At 43.5% G+C, this 19,364-nt stretch overlaps 1 protein-coding gene and 1 pseudogene across 1 annotated transcript in view; one reads left to right on the plus strand and one right to left on the minus strand.

The window, feature by feature from the left end:
* The window catches only part of CDK17 (cyclin-dependent kinase 17), a 103,378-nt gene that overhangs the window by 48,739 nt on the left and 35,275 nt on the right, over window positions 1-19,364 (plus strand). The window contains exon 4 of the mRNA XM_015416276.1: window positions 9,908-10,033. Coding sequence (XP_015271762.1) covers window positions 9,908-10,033 — 126 coding nt within the window. The remainder of the gene's footprint in view (window positions 1-9,907; window positions 10,034-19,364) is intronic.
* LOC107114693 overlaps window positions 13,166-19,364 on the minus strand; it is an 8,507-nt pseudogene continuing 2,308 nt past the window's right edge.

The raw sequence follows: 19,364 nt of genomic DNA on the forward strand, positions 1-19,364 counted from the left end.
GAGATCAGGGCTCTGCGGGACCTTTTACAGTTCCGCAGAGCCTGTAAGACGGAGCTCTTCCGCCAGGCTTTTGAATAGGGGCCGCCGCCGCCATTACCACCACCGCCGCCATTACCACCACCGCCACCACTACCATCACCGCATGTATGCGGAAGCAGGACTGTTAGGGTAGGCCTATGAGAAATTGGAACAACATGGCTTAGGCCACCCCTCTCCCTTCTGATTTCGATCTCGGACCTCTTCCTGTCATGTAATGGAGTAAGTGTAAGTTTAGTCCTCCATGTATCTTGTGAGTTGTGAACTGTTTAATTTATGTTGTTTTTAATGTATTTGGTTTTATAGCACTTGTGCCTTGTAAGCCGCCCTGAGCCTGCATGCGGGGAGGGCGGGGTAGAAATGGAATTAAATAAATAAAATAAATAAATAAATAAAAGTTTGGGGAGGGGAGAGGCCTCAGCTGAATAGAATGCCATAGAGTCCACTCTCCAAAGCAGTTATTTTCTCCAGGGGGAGAGAAATCTGTTGACTGGAGTTCAGTTGTGATACCAGGCTATCTTCAGGCTCCACCTAGAGGTTGGCTACCTTAGGCCTGGTAGCACCCTCTATGTTACTTGATGCCACCTTACTGGCATGACTTAAGTAGGCCTGGCTGCTTGCTCCTGTTCACCAGCAGCAGCCCCCTAGGATAGCCACTGTGGTGTAGCAGTTAGCTCTTCAGAGCAGGATCTGCCAGATCCAGGTTCTTGCTGTGGAAGCTGAGTGGGTAATTTTGGACCACTCACAGACTTTCAGCCTAATCTACCTCACAGGGTCATTGTGCAGATCAAAAGGGGGAGAGGAGAATGATGTAAGCTGCTTTGGTCTCCACTGCAGAGAAACACTGTACTTTTAATAGGTAGAGGCTTCAGGGAGGAGGGAGGAGATGAAAATCTGAAGTCAAAAGGGCAGGTAAAGGTAGGACTATCTGGGAAGAAGATAGGGTTGCCAACTGCAGGTTGGGCAATTCCTAGAGATTTGAGGGGTAGAGCCTGGAGAGGATGGGGTTGGAGGAGGTGTGGGACCTGAGACAGGTACAATGCCATAGACTCCACTCTCCAAACCAGCCATTTCCTCCTGGGGAACCATTGTTGCCAATATCCAGATGAGGGCTGGAGATCACTCAAAATTACAACCGCTCCTCAGATGGCAGAGATCAGTTCCCCTGAAGAAAACAGTGGGCTCTGTGTCATAGGTCGCCACAGCAAATTGACGCTGAGTGCCCAAGACCGGGGCACTCGGCCAGAGCCTCAGACAACAAGGTCTGAGGGTTACTTTTTAAAAATGAAAGCTGTTGATTCAGAGGACCTAATACTAGATCATTAACTCCAGCAATTAAGTGCAGGAGCAAGGGCCGCCCAAAAGCGGGCCTGGCAGGTTTGGTGTCACGTGATTTGGAGTTGAGCAAAAGTGAGATTATTACGACATCACCTTCTCTACTGGCTGTTTGTATTTGGTCAAAATATTTAGAATCCCCGCTATTGATTTTAACCGTATATATTCCCCCGGTAGTAGGTGACGTTAATATTCAATCCCAGTGGGAAGACTTTTTTGACAGTGTGAGGGATTCCATGGCTAAATATCCCGAGGCGCTGACCATATTAGCAGGCGACCTGAATGCGAGGATTGGTGGTAGGGATGATGAGCTCATACCATTGATATTGGGAGCATCAGACTTAGTACTCCCCCTACCTTGGTATGCTAGGGACTCTAAGGATCTAAAGACCAACCCGGCGGGCAAACATCTTGCATACCTGGCAATCTCGCTGGACTTGTTATTTCTTAACGGCACAATTAACCCCGAACGATCAGGGGCTTTCACCTGTTTCACCCCTACTACATTCTTGTAACCTCAAACCTATTCACGTTAACAACTAACGTGATGGTGGGAGAGTATCTAGGCGGGGACCATCTACCTCTAGTTTTTGAATTTGGCCTCCAGAGTGGGGTGGAACCTACCCCGGTGAGAGCTGACTTATGCTCAGTATTCCTTGTTAGAAAACCTATCAAATGGACCACCCGACTCGAGTCACAGATCCTGGAATTCTTAAACTATAACTTTCCAGATCCTCAAACCTTTCAACCTGCCCACCTAGCCAACACAGTACGGGGGCTGGAGGACTATGATATCTTGATGTCTAACTTGTCCACTTTCCTTTCTTTTAAAAGAAGGATCGAGGGCACTACTTCCACTACTTGGAATAAGACCTGTTGTAGAAATAAATACAATTAGCTCTAAAGTAACCCTCAGATCTTTTTGTTTCAGAGATACACCCTTTCCCTTTTTGTCTCTGCAGTGAAAGGGGCTAGATACTTTTCTTTAATATGGAAGCTGGGAATTCAGAGACACTAATAGATAGTTTATGTTACAACCCTATAGCAATCTAGCAACTGCTAATATTTTTAAAAAACCCCAAAAGGTCCCCAGTGGCTCAGGGGGATGGATGGCAGCTGTGAAGAAATGAGGCGGGGAAACCCACTATCTGGAAGCCCCATTACTTTTGTGCTGAATTGGCAGCCACTGCAGCAACAGGAAAACTACAGGGGATTGTTGCCATATGGGCAAACCACTTTTTGAAGCAGCATTCAAAAGCAGGTTGCAATATGGCATGGGGATGAGTTAATAGTCAAAAATACCACTGAGCTTGCCCAGGCTCTTAGGAGTGCCTGAAGTAGCTCTTTAGATTCTTGTCTAGATCATGCCTTTCTCTTTGAATGTTCAATATGACTTCATCTGAACACCTTTGAGCTAAATATCAGCTTTTCGTTGGAAGAAAAAAATGCTCAAATACATATATAAGCATTTGGCACTCAGGAACCTGGCAAGTATGTTTAAAGGGTTGCGTGTTTTCTATCTATGAGCTTTAGGTGGTAGAAAATGAAATTGCAAAGATTTGTCAGCAGATTGAAAAAACTGGGATTATGCTTGAAAAAGGGTAAGTGTGGCATTCAGTGTGGTATGTCAAAGCCCAGAGCCATTCTATCTATTACTCTGGAGGATTTTATTTAATACTGCTGACTAATCCACCTAATACTTTAGAAACTACGTACAATAGAAAGCTCTTGACTTCAATTTTTCTCTTTTCCTGTGGTAACAAACAGAATTTTTCATAACAATGAACAAAGGGAGGAAAGATGACTTGATTTCCTTTATTCATAGGACTCTGTGTGAATGTACCTTGGGAAAATTGTAACAAAACTGAGGACGATATTGCAAGTGTCACTGTAAACCCTTCAAAGGTCCTTACTCAAAGCACATTCATTTGGTTAGATCAGACAGAAGCACTTGTGGAAGATGTTGGTGGATGAGGCCTTTCCCTTTCGCTTCCCTAAGCAGTCTGTTTGTTCTGAAAATTCTCGCTGAGGGCCAGAAGCAAAATGCACCATAGTTACAGGGGGCAGCAGCAATTGGGGGAAGGCAGGTAAATCACCACTGCCTTCATCCTCCACAGACACCAGCCGCCCAAGGCACTAAATAGCCTGTTGTGTGTCATCTTTCTAAATTGATAAAAAAATGAACTTCCTACATGAGGAAAGCATTACTCATTCCTGTTAACTGTGTTCCTGACACTGCATGATGATACAGTAAGCCAACAAATAGTGTAGTATGATTCATGTTTGAAAATTGTCTGGCTCCTGCACTTGGATAAGTAGTTTTAGTGCTTAAATGTCTTTATTTGGGCATCTTGTTCATCTGTTTTTTACAGTATATACTAATTTTCAGACTAGTGGACCAAGGGGATGGGGGGGAGGACGAAATGTTCAGTTCTATAAAAATGGGTTACATTAATAGGGTATCCTGCTGGCATTTTTGTCTCAGGGATCAACACTGATCAAAGATGTTCTTGCATTTGTGCAACAGAAAGTATTAGAACTATTTATTTATTTATATAATGTTGTCAATCTGCCCGGTCCTTTTCCTGAGGAGCTTGCAATCTAAAATTTGACTTAGGGGAATGGAGGATAAACAGAGAGTATACGCACGCATTCCAACTGTTCATACTTAGGCTTTGTGCCATCCCTTTTACTGAAACTAATCGATCATGCCAAAGACTTCAGGAAGAGGGATATGAAAGAAGTGAAAAAGCTAGCATCACATAGATGTTCTGGAAGGCAATTGCAGGCATAGTGAGTAACAAGGGAGATAGGCATGGGAGGGAACCCTGAATAAACTCTGGTTAACCCATGAGCCTGCCTTTGTATGTCATAGGTAACTGGTGCTGGTATTCAGTTATGATTCTCAGTAAGGGAGGAAGAAGGCTCTGTGGTATGAGCCCAGGGAAGGGCTGTATAGTGGAGAGTCTGCTTTGTATGTATAAGGTCCCCAGTTCTATCCCTGGCATTTCCTGTTAAAAAGCTCAGGTAATGTGAAAAACCTCTCCCTGAAAACTTGGAGCACCAGTACCAGTCATAGTAAACACTATAGTAAACCTTAGTTTCAGGTGGGTAGCCATGTTGGTCTGCTGTAGAAGAGCAAGACTAGATTCCAGTAGCACCTTAGAGAACAACAAGATTTCCAGGGTATAAACTTTCAAGAGTCAAAGCTCCCTTAATACTGTTGACCTTAATAGATCAATAGTCTTAGTATAAAGCACCTTTTTTTGTGTTCAACAAGCCTGGTTCATGCATGTTTGTCCTCAGCTTGTCTGAATGCAGTTTGTCTGAATGCAGACTTGTGTTGTCTGAATGCAGACTTATGTGCAGGGCTATTTTGGGGCAGGAACGCACAGGAACGGAGTTCCAGCTGGCTCCTGAGTTGACCATGTCCAGCAGGAACTCATTTGCATAATAGGCCACACCCAACAGCAGAAACGCATTAGGATTGGCTACATTAGGGGTGTGTGGCCTAACATGCAAAGGAGTTCCTGCTACAAAAAAGCCCTGGGTTTTGACAACAAACAAGGTAAACAGAATAACAAGCAAAAGGTGGGTGTGGCTGGATAACCACACTTCTGGTAACATGGGGGTGCGGCCTAATGTGGTAATGAGCTGTGCTGTCAGGGGTGTGGACTAATATGCTAATGAGTTCCTGCTGTTGGGTGTGGCCTATTACGCTAATGAGTTCCTGCTGGGCTTTTTCTACAAAAAGAGCCCTGCTTATGTATATACAAAAGAGTGAAGCATTTATGTTAAAATGGGCTGAAGGAAAAAGGCCATCACTTTCTGCAAACACGAAGGCAAAACAGTTGGTTAAAATGCTGAACAAGGGTTCAAATAAATTTGTAATGATTTGCTTTACAGAAACTGAAATTATAAACATAATTGTTTCTCTAAGATTGTAAAAGTGTCTGTATTTCAGAATTTTTTTCAAACTGCTTATCCTGTTGGTTTCAAGTGTTCCAGGTCTTTCATATCACAAAATGTATCTCAATTTGATCTGACAGCCATCAAGGAGGAAGGAAAAGGGGGGACAGGCTGAGAGAACAAGCTCATATAATACAGCATCACACAATTTTATTTTAATGGTAGTGATCTCTAACTGTGACATGAGCACGTATAGTAGTTTCTTTGTCAGTTGAGTAGTTGCATATGATGACCGTTTTTATTTGTAAGGCTATAGGATAGCATTGCCGTGACCAGGATAGCCCAGGCTAGCCCAGTCTCAGAAGCTAAGTAGGGTTGGCCCTGGTTACTATTTGATGGGAGATCCCCAAGAAAGTCCAGGGTTGCTACACAGAGGCAGACAATGGTAAACCACCTCTAACGTCTATGGGATCACCATACGTTGGCTGTGACTTGTCAGTACTTTCCTTCCCACCCCAGGATCTTCTGGGGTCAAGGGAGTATGGCTTCAATTCAATAGGGCATTTAGGGTCAGCTAATCAGGAAATTAAATGATAGCGCAGACAGCATTGTGAGCAAACACACCACATTAAATAGTATTCAGTGAGCAGCAGGCTGTAACTTATTAGCATGCAGCTTGTGGCTGTTGCTGACATGATGTCTTCCTGATGCTGCTTAAAGGTAGTGATATGGTTGATTCAGGCTGATATTTACAGAAGAACACAAATCAGTTTCATTTTGGCCTGTATGGATAATTCCATTAGTATTCACCAGGCTTCTAGAATTCTTGTGGGGTTTTTTTTTTGCCTTCTATTCCCTCCGTTTTCCCTTTCTCCTTAAACCCTTTTATATCTTTTTCTTTCACATATTGCTTGCTTTGCTGTTTCTTTCTAAATATAAACTATATTTGCAGCCATGGGCTAGAAAGGATTTTACATATAGGACTATGGAGCTCAGAAATATGAGAGTGCCGGACATTGTTTACACAAGAACAAAGTTTTTTAGATTAGAATGAAAGTTCTTCGATTTGGATGCGCTTTGGCTTATTTTGCACCTTTCACCTTGTTTAAAGTCTCTCAGGTCAGTATTGCTTTTCCTTTCAAATTAACGCTTAGGAACTGTTATCATTGGGGGGGGGGGGATCCAGCTCCTTCCCACCCACTAGTTCTCCTCGTATTATAGTCCCGCACTCATTTTGGCTCAGCAGCTTAAAAGGGTGGCTTGACTCACAGTTTGTAGTAAGAGCATATTCACACTGGATCGCTGCCCACTTCATCTGGCAGCCCACTCTAGTTGCCATGACTGCTTCGCGGCAGCAGGACCTCTTGGGGTGAGGGAGCCTCAATACCTTGGCTGTCGCCTTGGAATAGGCACACCTCTTCACCCCAGGCAGGGAGCCCACAAGAGCCCCAGGGGGTCACAGAATCATCCGAGACCCCTCCTGTCTGCCGTGCCTTGGCGCGTCCACATCGGGCAGATGGGACACGTCCGATCCGTGAGTCGCCAAAACCAGAATTAGCATTAATGGCTCAAGCTAGCTTTATTAAGTAAATAAGGCATCAAACACAGTATACATACTTCATATAGAGTATTGTAAGAACAATATATGAAAATGTAACCTTTGAAATATGATCCATGCCTTAAATTGTAGCTTCTTTTTTTAAAGTTATAGTTATATATATATGAGATTGTATGCTTTCCCCCTGAGCTTTGATCACAGTATGTTGAATTCCCAGGTGATCTGTCATAGAAATACTTACCAAGCTTTAGTGGCATGTTTCACAGGAGAGCCATAATCACATCTCCTGATAATTTTCTGTCTGAGTACTTGTGGGGGAGGGGTGTGTGTGTGTGTGTGTGTGTGTGTGAGAGAGAGAGGTGGAAAACAGACACCTGGAAAACAGTGCATTAGGGTGACTGGCACTGCCCTCACTTGACCCCACTCCCCACCTTTGACAAATAATAGCAGAAAGGAGTTATTTTGATTGAGAATTGGTATGAGGGGGAAAGTTTAAATCCCCCCACCCCTCCTCAGAACCACAGTCCCAATTCAGTTTGCCTTATCTCTCACAACCGCAAAAGAACAACACTCACTGCGATGAATCAATATGGGGTGGGGAACACTGAAATTGTAGACCACATGAAATCACTTTTCTATGGACCCTTGATCCTTTTTTTACGTGTTGAGAATTGTAGCTATTTAAACATGAAAGATTCTAGACCTTGTGGGTATCATATACACTTGAAAATATCATGGCATTGTGTTGAGGAGAGAATTGGAAAAGAAATAGGAACACCAGCGACATTGTTTTCTTAATGTTAATTTTCTGTGCTTTTGTCAATTTATAAGATGTATATATTTGTAGTCTCAGCAGCATCTAGTTTCTTGTTTGTCATAAGTAGCTGTGAAGTATGCTAAGTAGTGTATATCATTGATTTCAAAACACACTAGAAACAGTTTTCTGAAAATAAGGATATCTCACAAAGCTCAGAGTTCAATGTATGCGGCTTATCTAATAAAACTGGAAGACTTAGCATTACTGGAAGTCTTGACTGGGAACTCACTGAGGCAGGCAAGCCCCCTGTTCTTTTGCAGCTAGCTTTGGCTTGGTTTTGTTTTGTTTATAACATTTGTCTCCTCCTTCTCATAATTTTAACACTTTTTTTCTTTAGTATAAAGAAGCCAGGTCTTCATATAGTTAAATTAGTTAAATGATAGTAAACAGAGTAGGAATACTTTGGGGTCCCACGGGAATTGGTATTGAGACCACTACTGTTTAATTTGTTTGTAAATGAACTGAAACTGGGAATGTAGTGTAGTGGCCAGATTTTGGGGGTGATGCCAAATTATTCAAGATGGTGAAAACCAAAGTGGATTGTGAAGAGCTCAAACCAACAGACAGACATCTTCTTCCTCTTCCGTAACACTGGAAGTCAAAAGCACCTGATGAGGCTGTTAAACAGTAGATTCAGGACAGACAAAGGGAACTACTAGTTCACTCAACAAGTAATTTGACTGTAGAATCATTGCTGGTGCACATACTTATGGCCACCAGCACATTAAAAGCAGATTAGACAGGTTTATGGCTATTAGCCATGATTACTATAAGGAACCTCCATATCCAGAGGATGTAAACCTCTGAAAGCAGTGTTAGAAGATAACGTCAGGGGGAAGGCTTGGCCTCAATATCCTGTTTGTTGGCCTTCCCAGGAAACTGGTTGGCTGCTTTGTGAAACTTGATGGACCACTGGTCTGATCCAGCAGCACACGTCTTACAATGTTCTTATACTGTGCACATCTGTATTGCAAGGCTGTTTAGTCAGGGTTTGTCTTTCTTTAGGTTTTATAAATACCAAAATTTAAGTAGAACAATCATCATCATTGTAGATATTCAATGCATAAGTATAGACATACATTCACATCAGTAAGTCAATATGCATTCCAATCACACTGTACTGGAAACCACAGTAAATCTCATATACATTTTAGTCCAATATTCATATCTTCAGAGAAAAGAAGAAATAAAGTGTTGTGCCATCAATAAAGTGCATCTTTAAAGATAGTAGATAGTTGTCATTTTTGGTTTTAAAATATACGCTTTAAAGTACCTCTGTAGATAAGATATACAAAATGCTTTATGCTTCTTGCTTTTAAGTAGTTTCTTGCTTCCAAGTGGTTATATACAACTGTTTTCAAAGAGTAGATAGCAATAGTCCATCAACGGGATTTGCTAGCCTAAATACCACCGTTTCACCAAGGCTGCTTCACAGATGGACAATCACCACATAAAACATGAAATCATCTTTACATTTCACAGTCAGCATTCATGTCTTTATAAAAGTTTCCATACATTCAGTGTGTTCAGAGTGTTACTCAAGATCAGATAGGATGCCCCTCTCCCCATTTTAGTTAAGTAATAGTCAAGTTATCAGGTATCACCAAAATAAATGAATAAATAAATAAGCCAAATCCAGAGTTTGGGAATTTGAAAAATTACAATGCAGAGAGATCTGGACACAGTAAAGTGAGAAAATAGACCATCAAATTTGCTGAAATTCTGAGGCTAGGAAATTAAAAAATAGGTTCCATGCATGTTGTTAAGTACCACCAATTTGTGAGGTGCACAGATGAAAAGAAAATAGATTGATATATAGGTGATCAGTGGGAGAACATACTAATAGTGTCTGAAAGTGTTTAAAATGCCTTTTTCCTCTTATTAATTGTGAAGGAATTCTATACTCCTGACCTTTTGCTTTCACTTGGAGATGTTTTCAGCTTTTTTTCTGGGTAATGAAAAACAAAGCAGCATTCTCTTATTTGACTGTTTGCAACAGCATTAGATTTGTTTTATGTAGAGATTTGAGATGTAGGAACTGCCACAATAGTGCTAACTAGAAACAAGTTGTAGTCACCTGTATTGAGACCTTGTTGATTAGCAAGCTGCCTCACCTCTGTAAGCATGTAAGTTTTAATTACATGCTTTCATTGCACATTTCATCACTAATTATAGAACACTCTGAATTGTTTATTTAACCCTACATTTTAGATTTGAAACTGTCTTCCAACAGTAATGATTTATATTTTCAGGACCTGAACAAACGTCTGTCACTACCCGCAGACATCAGGATACCTGACGGATATCTTGAAAAGCTTCAGATAAACAGTCCACCATTTGATCAACCAATGAGTCGTCGTTCTCGCAGAGCATCATTGGTAAGTTGATATTCTAGTCATTTTTATCAGTTCCAGAAAGGTAGCTATAATAATCTGTTGTAAAAAGGCTTTTAACACCTTAAGAATGAATAACTGTATTGTGGTATAAAGTTTTGTGGGTCAGAGCCTGCTTCATGAAATACGAAATGGTTGGGTGCATTGGCCCTAAGTATCAGGAGGAGAAAGATAATTTTGTGTGTCTGTGTGTATGTGTCCTACAACTGAATGGCAAAAAGGTCTGGCAATCCAAGAAATAATAGCTGATTAGTGAGACCCATTCTTTCTGGTCATGAATACGTATGGCAAGATCAAGTGTATATATATAAAATTTGAATCAAGTATTTAGCACAACACAGATACAAACCCCAGTGCCATATACATTCAGACAACAGTACCACAGAATCGAGCAAATATCAGCCAGGCTTGTATATCTTCTAACATGTTATGTACCATCTACTGACAGTACATTTCTTCCATTAATTTTGTCATCTTTTACAGAGTATAGTTGCAAATAAGATATTTAAAATGGTAACAGAAACCTTTGGGGGAGAATATCCAGCATATTATATTACAGACCTTGAAGTCACCATACTTCAAAAAATTAAAAATCCAAAGAGAGTTTTCAACATGAAGGTGCTAAATAGGAATAATTAGCAGATTTGACAATGGAGATGAGTTTCAGCAAATTCTAGGAATAGCATGTTGGCTACTGAACATTTCTTTTTCAGTCTTTATATGTCTATTAATTACCACTGGTAGTGGGTCAAACCCCTGCTCAAGGTATCTTGCATCAATTTGACTGGATTATGCATTAATGTGTGTTCTCCACTTGCTGGCTGGCTTGTGGGGGGGGGGGAGAATTCCATCCCCTCACTTGCTCACTGGGTCACCCCAGCAGAGCTGCTTCCTCCACCTGTCTTATTTCCATGGTGGCTCCCCCCTCCCAGCCCTGCCTGCAGCGCTGGCTTCCTTTCCCTGAGTGGCTTACATGGTTTCACTCAGGGTTAAAAAATGCACTTTTTAATCCTCCTTTTTTTACTCTGTCCACTTATACGACCAGTTTATGCATCTGATGAATTGTAGTCTGGTGTACAAAAGTTTGTTTAAATTACTTTAGTTCAGAAAAACTGCTATAAGCAGTACAACATGAATGTGTGACCTACTTGGTCTTCTTAATAGAGTTGGATTTTTCATTTTAACCTTGTCCTTATGCTCACCCTTAGTTGTAGTTACTCTGGTTTTACTGTTGGAATGACCTGCTATACATCTATAGTGCCTTTACCACTTGCTGAATGCAGCAAGAGAGTCATAATGTCAGTTACAAGAAGCTATTTCTGTTAGAAATCCACCTGAATTATTTAGCTATGACTCTGCCAGGTTCCTGTTTCTGAGGTCATAATTCCCTAAAGCAGGGGAGTCAAACATATGGTCCACGGGCCAGAACCGGCCCCTGCAAGGTTCTTATCCAGGCTGCGAGCGACTGGCTTGCTCCTGCTTCCTTCTCCAGGGCTGCTGCTGCATCGCAGATTTCTTTCGTGGGGCTTCCTCAATCGCACGGGAGAGATAGAAAGCCAAGCCTCCTCTCCATTGGCTGAGTCTCCTCCTTTGGCTGAGGGGAGGGAGAGAGGGTGCACATCAGAGAGAATTTTATTTCAGGTATAAGCTTTTGTGTGCACGCTCACTTCAAAGGAAGGGGGTATTCTTCTGTGCTGCTGTTTACTTTGAGACTCTCTGTCTCTCTGTCAGAATCGGATCTCTGAGTGGCATGCCCTTTGTTGAATCACTGGGTCAGACTATATGCTCACTGGTGTTCTGATGTACATAGCTTGCTTGCTAACTGCAGCCTTATCTCTGTGTTCTCATCCCTGCTTATAGTTCCCATGCCCCGTGTAACACCTGCTAACAATGTATCAACTGAGTTCACACAGATCCTCCTCTGACATTCTTCGGATGAGGGGGATGGTTGAAACATGGTTGAGACATGCTTGTCTGCCTATGGTAGATAGAGCGCTTTGCAACTCTGTATAAGGATCCTCCTACATATGGGCCAAGAGATTGTTCACATTTCTAATTTCTAATTTCTCATGGCCTTGCAGGAAGTATTTCAGATAAACATTCACACCATTATAATTGTACTTTATTAACCTGTCTCTATCACATGTACCCATGACGTATGAATGTAGGCTGTCTCTGACCTGGGTGCCCGGCTCGATACCAATCTTGAGACCACATTTCTCCCAAACTCAAGGGCCTCCGAGTTCCTTGAAGTTCCAGACCTCTCCCCGGCAGTCCGCTCGGTCTGTCATGAGGCTCCTGGGGCACTTTGTGTCTACTGTCTTCGTCGTCCCTCATGCCAGGTTGAGGATGCGGCCCCTCCAACTGTGTCTTCTCCATGCCTTTGACCCTCTCCACAGTCCATGGCACAAAATCCTGTCGATCCCACCTCTTGTCGTCGACTCCCTCGCCTGGTGGTCTCATCCTCAGCACCTGCTCTCCAGCATGCCCTTTCGGCATCCTCCTCCGCAAGTCTCGATCTCCACCGATGCATCCCTCTGGGGAGTCCAGTGTGGAATCCTTTCAGTGCAGGGGACCTGGTCTCGTTGCGAGGCCACCCTTCATATCAGTGTCCTGGAGCTGCATGCGGTTCATCTCGCTCTCCGCTCTTTCTTCCCGGTGCTTCGAGGCCGAGTCGTTCGGGTTGTCTCCGACAACACCACCACCGTTTACTACATAAACAAGCAAGGCGGGACTGCCTCCCTTCATCTTTGCCAGTCAGCCATTGATCTCTGGAGCTGGTGCCTCCGCCATTCCATCACGCTTTCTGCGATACACATTCCGGGCATTCAAAACATCAATGCCAATCAGTTGAGCCACTCCCGCTCATCGGACAATGAATGGTCCATCCCCCTTCGATACCTGAGACCTGTCTTTCTCGAGTTCAGTCGCCCTGTACTCGACGGCTTTGCAACTGCAGACAATGACCGGTGTCGCCACTTTTTCAGCCGCGGTCCGCCATCTGCTCAGTTGCTGGGAGACGCCTTTCTCCACACCTGAAAGGGAACCCTATTCTACTTCTTCCCTCCGTTCCCCTTGATCTCCTGTGTCGTTCATAAGATTGTGGCTGATGCTATGTCATGCATCCTTGTCACTCCATGGTGGCCGCGCCAAGTCTGGTTTCCGCACCTCCTTCGTCTCTCCAACCGGATGTTCCGGACGTTGCCTGTCATCCCCGATCTCTCTCAGGCTCGAGGAAGGATCCTGCACACCAATCCGAGCTTCTTCAGATTGACGGCCTGGAAGATCCTGCACTAGACTTCCCGCCTGAAGTGTCTGAAGTCCTCCTGAATGCCAGGAAGCCCTCTACCCATGCCACTTACTGTTTGAAGTGGAAGAGGTTCCAGTCGTATGCCTCTGATCACTCCTTTGATCCCGTGCAGTCATCTCTCTGTGAGATTTTTTCCTATGTCGTCTCATTAAAAAATAATGGCCTTGCATACTCGTCATTAAAGGTCCATTTAGCGACCATATTCGCCTACCATCCCTTGATACAGGGATCCACAGTCCTTTCCCACCGTCTTACAAAGTCGTTCCTTAAAGGTCTCCTCCGGCTCTGTCCCCCTAGGAATCCTTTGGTGCCTTCGTGGAGTCTGTCACTCGTTCTCACTCATCTTATGTCCAAGCCGTTCGAGCCCATGGCTACGGTCAATCTCAGGTTGCTCTCCTGGAAGACGGCCTTCCTTATAGCGATTACTACTGCACACAGAGTAGGGGAACTAGCTGCCTTTTGGGCTGATCCCCCCTATACAATTTTTCATAGGGAGAAGGTTGTCCTTAGACCAGATCCTTCTTTCCTGCCTAAAGTCATTTCTGCTTTTCACCTGTCCCAGTCGTCTGTTTTACCTTCTTTCTTTCTGAATCCGACTGATGCTCCTCAGAGAACCCTCCACTGCCTTAATGTGCACAGAGCGCTCTCTCTTTTTTTACATAGGACTCAGCCTATACGTAAATCTCCTTGGCTGTTCCTTGCCTATGGTCCCCCTCGTGTGGGGGAGCCAATTTCCTCTCAACGCTTGTCTCGGGTGACTTCCACCATAGTCCTTTGCTATGAGCATGCACATCAACCCGTTCCTACCTGTGTCACTGCCCATTCCACATGGGCGGTATCAACATCCACCGCTTTCCTGGCTGGTATTCCGCTGGAGGACACCTGTGCGGCTGCTACGTGGTCCTCGGCATCAACCTCAGTGACCCACTACGCACTCGACGTCCGAGCTTGACGGGATGCTGCATTCGGCCAGTCGGTGCTGTGATCTCTCTTCGCTTGACCCTGCTGCGTCCCCAGGTGGGACCCTTGGGTGTTTTTTCTCACTGATGACGCTGTGTCTTAACCAGTACTCTTTGTGTTTTTTGTAGCTGCCAGCTCCCTCCTCCAACTGGTTCAGCTCTTGTAATCACCCATGTGTGGGACTGCACAGAGACCATGACGAAGATAAACAGGTTGCTTACCTCTAACTGATGATCTTCAAGTGGTCATCTGTGCAGTACCACCATCCCACCCAGCCTTCCCCACTGCTGGCATCTCCTGTTTACCTTTCTTTAGCTTGATGGGACTTACCTGTAGCGGTCAGAAGAACTCTCTCCCCCGCTCCAGGCATGCGCGGTACGTACCTGCTCCCCAGGGCGGGAAGAGAGCCTGCCAAAAGGTTTCTGAGGCAAAGCTCTAGAAGTTTCTCCAGTCGAGGTCGTGCGCAGGCGCCCAACCCATGTGTGGCACTGCACAGATGACCACTCAAAGATCATCAGTTACAGGTAAGCAACCTGTTTTTCCTTCTCCACCTCCCCCCCCCCTTCATTTTGCAATAGGCTCAAACGGGCTCCTTCTGTTTAGTTCTCCCAGAAGCAAGTTATTTATTTATTTATTATATTTATGCCCCGCCCATCCTGCGAGCAGGCTCAGGGCGGCTAACAAAGCGGTACCATGTACCTAATTGGTGTACCATAAAACTCTTAAAACAAAAAAGTTGCAAGTGGTAGTGTTAATGTCTGCTGCCTAACCCTGTTCCATTTGGCATACGGACTCAACAGGGACTTTCTGGAAATTGCCATCTTAAGAATGCTTGTTGTCTTGATATTGTGCTGTGATTTTATTTGACCTATTGGAGTTGTATTTTAACTGTTTTTAATTGGTTGTAACCCACCCTGTGCACACTCATGCGGGAGGGTGGGATAGAAGTATAAAAATAAATAAATAAATAAATATAAGTGCTTCAGCAGGGTCTTTCCAAACATATAGTTCTCCTTAGCTGGCACTAGCCAGTTGGGGGATGGGGTGGGTGGGAGCAGACTGTCACTCAAGCTCTCCATTCCAGTGAAGTTAACTCTTCACCTCCCAGCTTTCTGAAATGGCTACACTAGGAAACCTGTTGTTAAGTGCAGTTTGTCACAGATCAATGGCTCTATTTATTTATTTATTTATTTATTTACATGAGATTTATATACCGCCCATGACCCCTAATGGGTCTCAGAGCGATTGTTGGTCTTTCAGTGATCCGGGTGGTTAGCGACCAGGCTCGGGCAGGCTTCTTCTTTTTGATCTCTCTGTTCCTCTGGAGCGCCGCCGCATCTCGGGCGCAGCTCCCGGCTAACGGCCTAGCGGCTCCTGCCGTGCTGCGTCCTGCGTCATCGCGTCGCTCCGGCTCCGCCTCTGCTCGGTCCAGCCGCTGCCTCCCTGGATCACTTGCCGCCATTTTCTTTTCCTTGCCGCCGCCGTCGTCTTTTTTCTCCTCTCTCTCGCCGCTGCCAACCACCTTCCCAGCACTGAGCCAGGAGAAGGGTGCCCCCTGCCACCTAGGGGCAGGTACCCATTTCTCTTGTTTTTACTAGAGCCGCTGGGTTGGCGGGAGCTGGGACGAGGGCCGGGGGCTCAACTTGGCCGTGGTGGCTGTTCGCTACAGTTGTTAATTGCAGGCGTCGTATTACCTGCGCCACCGCTCCCTGGTGGCAGGTTGTTGCTAATTTTATTAATCTGTGAAACAATAATGTGAGACATTTCCTTTTGTCTGTCCTGAACATACTGCCCATTGGCTTCACTGGATACCCTCAAGTTCTCTAGCATTTTGGGAGAGGGAGGAAAATTTATCTTTGTCAAGTGTCTCCATCCCATGCATAATTTGATAAACCTTGCCTGGAGAGCCACTGCCACTCTGAGTAGACCTGGGGGGAGGGGACAAGCTTGCATTGCCCAGCCATTTCATGTTTTCCCCAGGGTCCTAGGCTCAGAGCATTGACCACGAGAGCAGGTTGGGGATGGGGGCATCAGCCCAGTGCTGCACTGCTGGTTCTTCAGTCTACCTATGTGGGTTTTCCTCTGCATCTGATTTGATGCAATAATTCAGAGCAAGAAGTATCAGTTATCAAAGACTGTTAAATAAACAAAATATTGCAAGAGAATGTTTTAAGCATGTTTGTATTTTAAGTAAAATATAATATATTTAATTGTGTTTGTGTCCTTTATAAAGTTTATATCTCAACTACCTGGCATTACATTTGATGATACACGTGACCTGACCAAACAGAGTCCCATTTATGTCAGTTCCGGCCCTCATAACAAATGAGCTTGACACCCCTGCTTAAAGGGTTATAGTACTCTTTCTCAGTAATCTGCCCTAAAGGATAATGGTGTTAATGTAGAGAAAAGTAAGCAGGTTCCTTTCAGCTCCTGTCATCCCAAATGATGTTTAATAGCAGGACAAAAGGATTCACATAAAGATGACAAATCCTAGCTCCATGTGGGGTCTGATCTGACTATGATTTACTTAGGAAAGAGAACTTTCAGTGTGGTTGAACCCTCATTGGAAAGGACAGTTTAGTATGCTGTAGGTGTGCAGGCTTGCCACGCCATAAATCCTCAGGGTGCACACTTCCTGTGATGTTTTCACTATGAACACATTTTGCTTGTGTTTTATTTCTATGTTTTAATGTGGAGTTTTATATGTATGTTGCTGTGATGTAAAATAGAAGCCTGTAGAGTAAGAGACCACATGACAGAAGTCTCTAAAATTATGAATGGTGCATAGAGACTGCCTGTGCAGAAATTGTTCATCTTTATAACCCAGCAGAGCTGTTTGGCAGTGAGCTGAGGTCTGATAAAAAGTTTAAAAAAAAAAAAAAAAAACTAATTAACATGAGGTATCCATGCTCCCCCCCAGGGACATAACAAATTTGTGAAGGATAAATCTTTCAAAGGCCTTTAGCGTTAATAGTAAGCGGCATCTCTCTTGTGTAGAGCTTAGTCCTAGGCCCTATACTGTTCAACATTTTTATAAATAACTTTGAAGAGGGCATAAAAGGGATTCTTATCAGATGTGCAGATGACATGAAATTGGGAGAGATAGCTGACAGTGGAAAAGGCAGACTTAGGATTCAAAATGATCTTGACAGGCTGAAACATTGGGCCAAGCCCAACAAAATGAGTTTCAATAGGGATAAATGTGATCTTACATTTAGGAACACACAAAAAAATCAGAGCCAATACTGGTACATGATGATGGAGACCTGGTTTGGCAGCAGTACATGTGAAAAAGGATCTAGATCAGGGGTATCGAACTCATTTGTTATGAGGGCCGGATCTGACATAAATGAGACCTTGTTGGGTCGGGCCATGTGCATCATAAAATGTAATGCCAGGTAGCGGAGATATAAACTTTATAAAGGACACAAACACAAAGTTTTGTGTGTGTTTTTAACTTAAAATAAAATCATGCTTAAAACATTAGTGCTCTGAATTATTGTATCAAAATGTCTGTGCTGTTGCAATCCTGTATCTGTAAGCTGCAAACCTATGATGACGCAGTAGCAGCAGAACTGGAGGAAGAAGAAGAAGAAGAAGCCAGCCAGTTTCCCTGCGGGCCTGCTAGAAGCCCTCCGGGAGCCTGATCCGGCCCCCAGGCCGCATGTTTGACACCCCTGATCTAGATGTTTCACAGTATAAACCTACTTGGAGTTACACCCTTTTAAGCCCATTGACTTCAGTGGATTTAGAAGGTTGTAACACTTCATATTGCACTGTTTATCACAAGCTGAATATGAACCAGTAGTGCAAATAAGAATAAGATAATGCAGTCTTAGGTTGCATTAAAAGGATTCTATCCAGATTATAGGGAAGTAATAATTCCATTCTGTGTTATGCATTTGTCAGGCCTCATCTACTGTGTTCAGTTCTGAGCACCACAGTTTAAGAAGAACACAGACAAACTAGAGTTCACCCAGAGAAGGCTGACCAGGATGGTGAGGGGTCTGGAAGCCAAACTGTGTGAGGAAATGTCCATATAAACGGGCTCCCAACTACATAATATTAACAAAGGTAATAACTCAGATGTAACTGCTATAGTTGGAAAATGCAGTTGGGAGCCCATTTACGTGGATTGTCATACACCAGACTGTGAACCCTTGAGGGGTCCATGATATTATGTGAAATTGTCCTTTTTGTGAAATGGTATATTGACTGATACAACAGACATGATTGATAAAGATCTCGAAACAAGGTCATATCCAGAATCCTTGTCTGATAATATGATGACAGATGTGCATACTTGATTCCACGACTGCATATAGAGCCCGGAGCCGCGTTACTTGTGAGACGTTCACATCATCTCTGCAATTTATACTACATGGCTCTTTTTACGGGCAGTTCAAAATAATGAGCCAGGTTTCATCCATGACTCTTTGTTGTATGTTTATGTTGGAATGTTGATTGTAAAATTTATTGTTATCATTCTTGCTTGGTCTTTAAGATATTTGGTAGTATTGTTAATAAAGTTTCTGTTTTAGAGCAGTTTAGGGCTACATAGCGTTTATACTCCCTTCCACCAATCAAATGTAGCTGCCATCATCTTTCCCCCTGTCTGTTTGCATTTTGGATAATACCAAATCATCGGTTCTCAGATGACTGCTATGAGTGGTCTCAAATCAATGGTTTCGTCTCCAAACTCAGACCAAAGCTTCTCATATTTTATGATGCCCCATGTGCCCCAGTAAGTCATACACTGCTTAGCTGTATGACTATATGTGAAAAAAATTGCTCAAGCAAATGAAACAGAAATGGACTCTGTGCAAAATATTTAAAATGATATCAACAATAAAAAAATAGCCAAATAAATACCTATTTGTCATCCCTGCCCTGAATATTCGTAAAGCAACAGTCAGAAGCCCTGTTTCCAGTGCCTTTGAATACATGCTAACTGGGAGACTGTACCAAATGGACAATGCTGCAGAATAATAATAATAATAATAATAATAATAATAATAATAATAATAATAATAATAATAATAA

Source organism: Gekko japonicus, unplaced genomic scaffold (genome assembly GCF_001447785.1).
Source record: "Gekko japonicus isolate JY-2015 unplaced genomic scaffold, Gekko_japonicus_V1.1 scaffold648, whole genome shotgun sequence".
NCBI classification, from domain to species: domain Eukaryota; kingdom Metazoa; phylum Chordata; class Lepidosauria; order Squamata; family Gekkonidae; genus Gekko; species Gekko japonicus.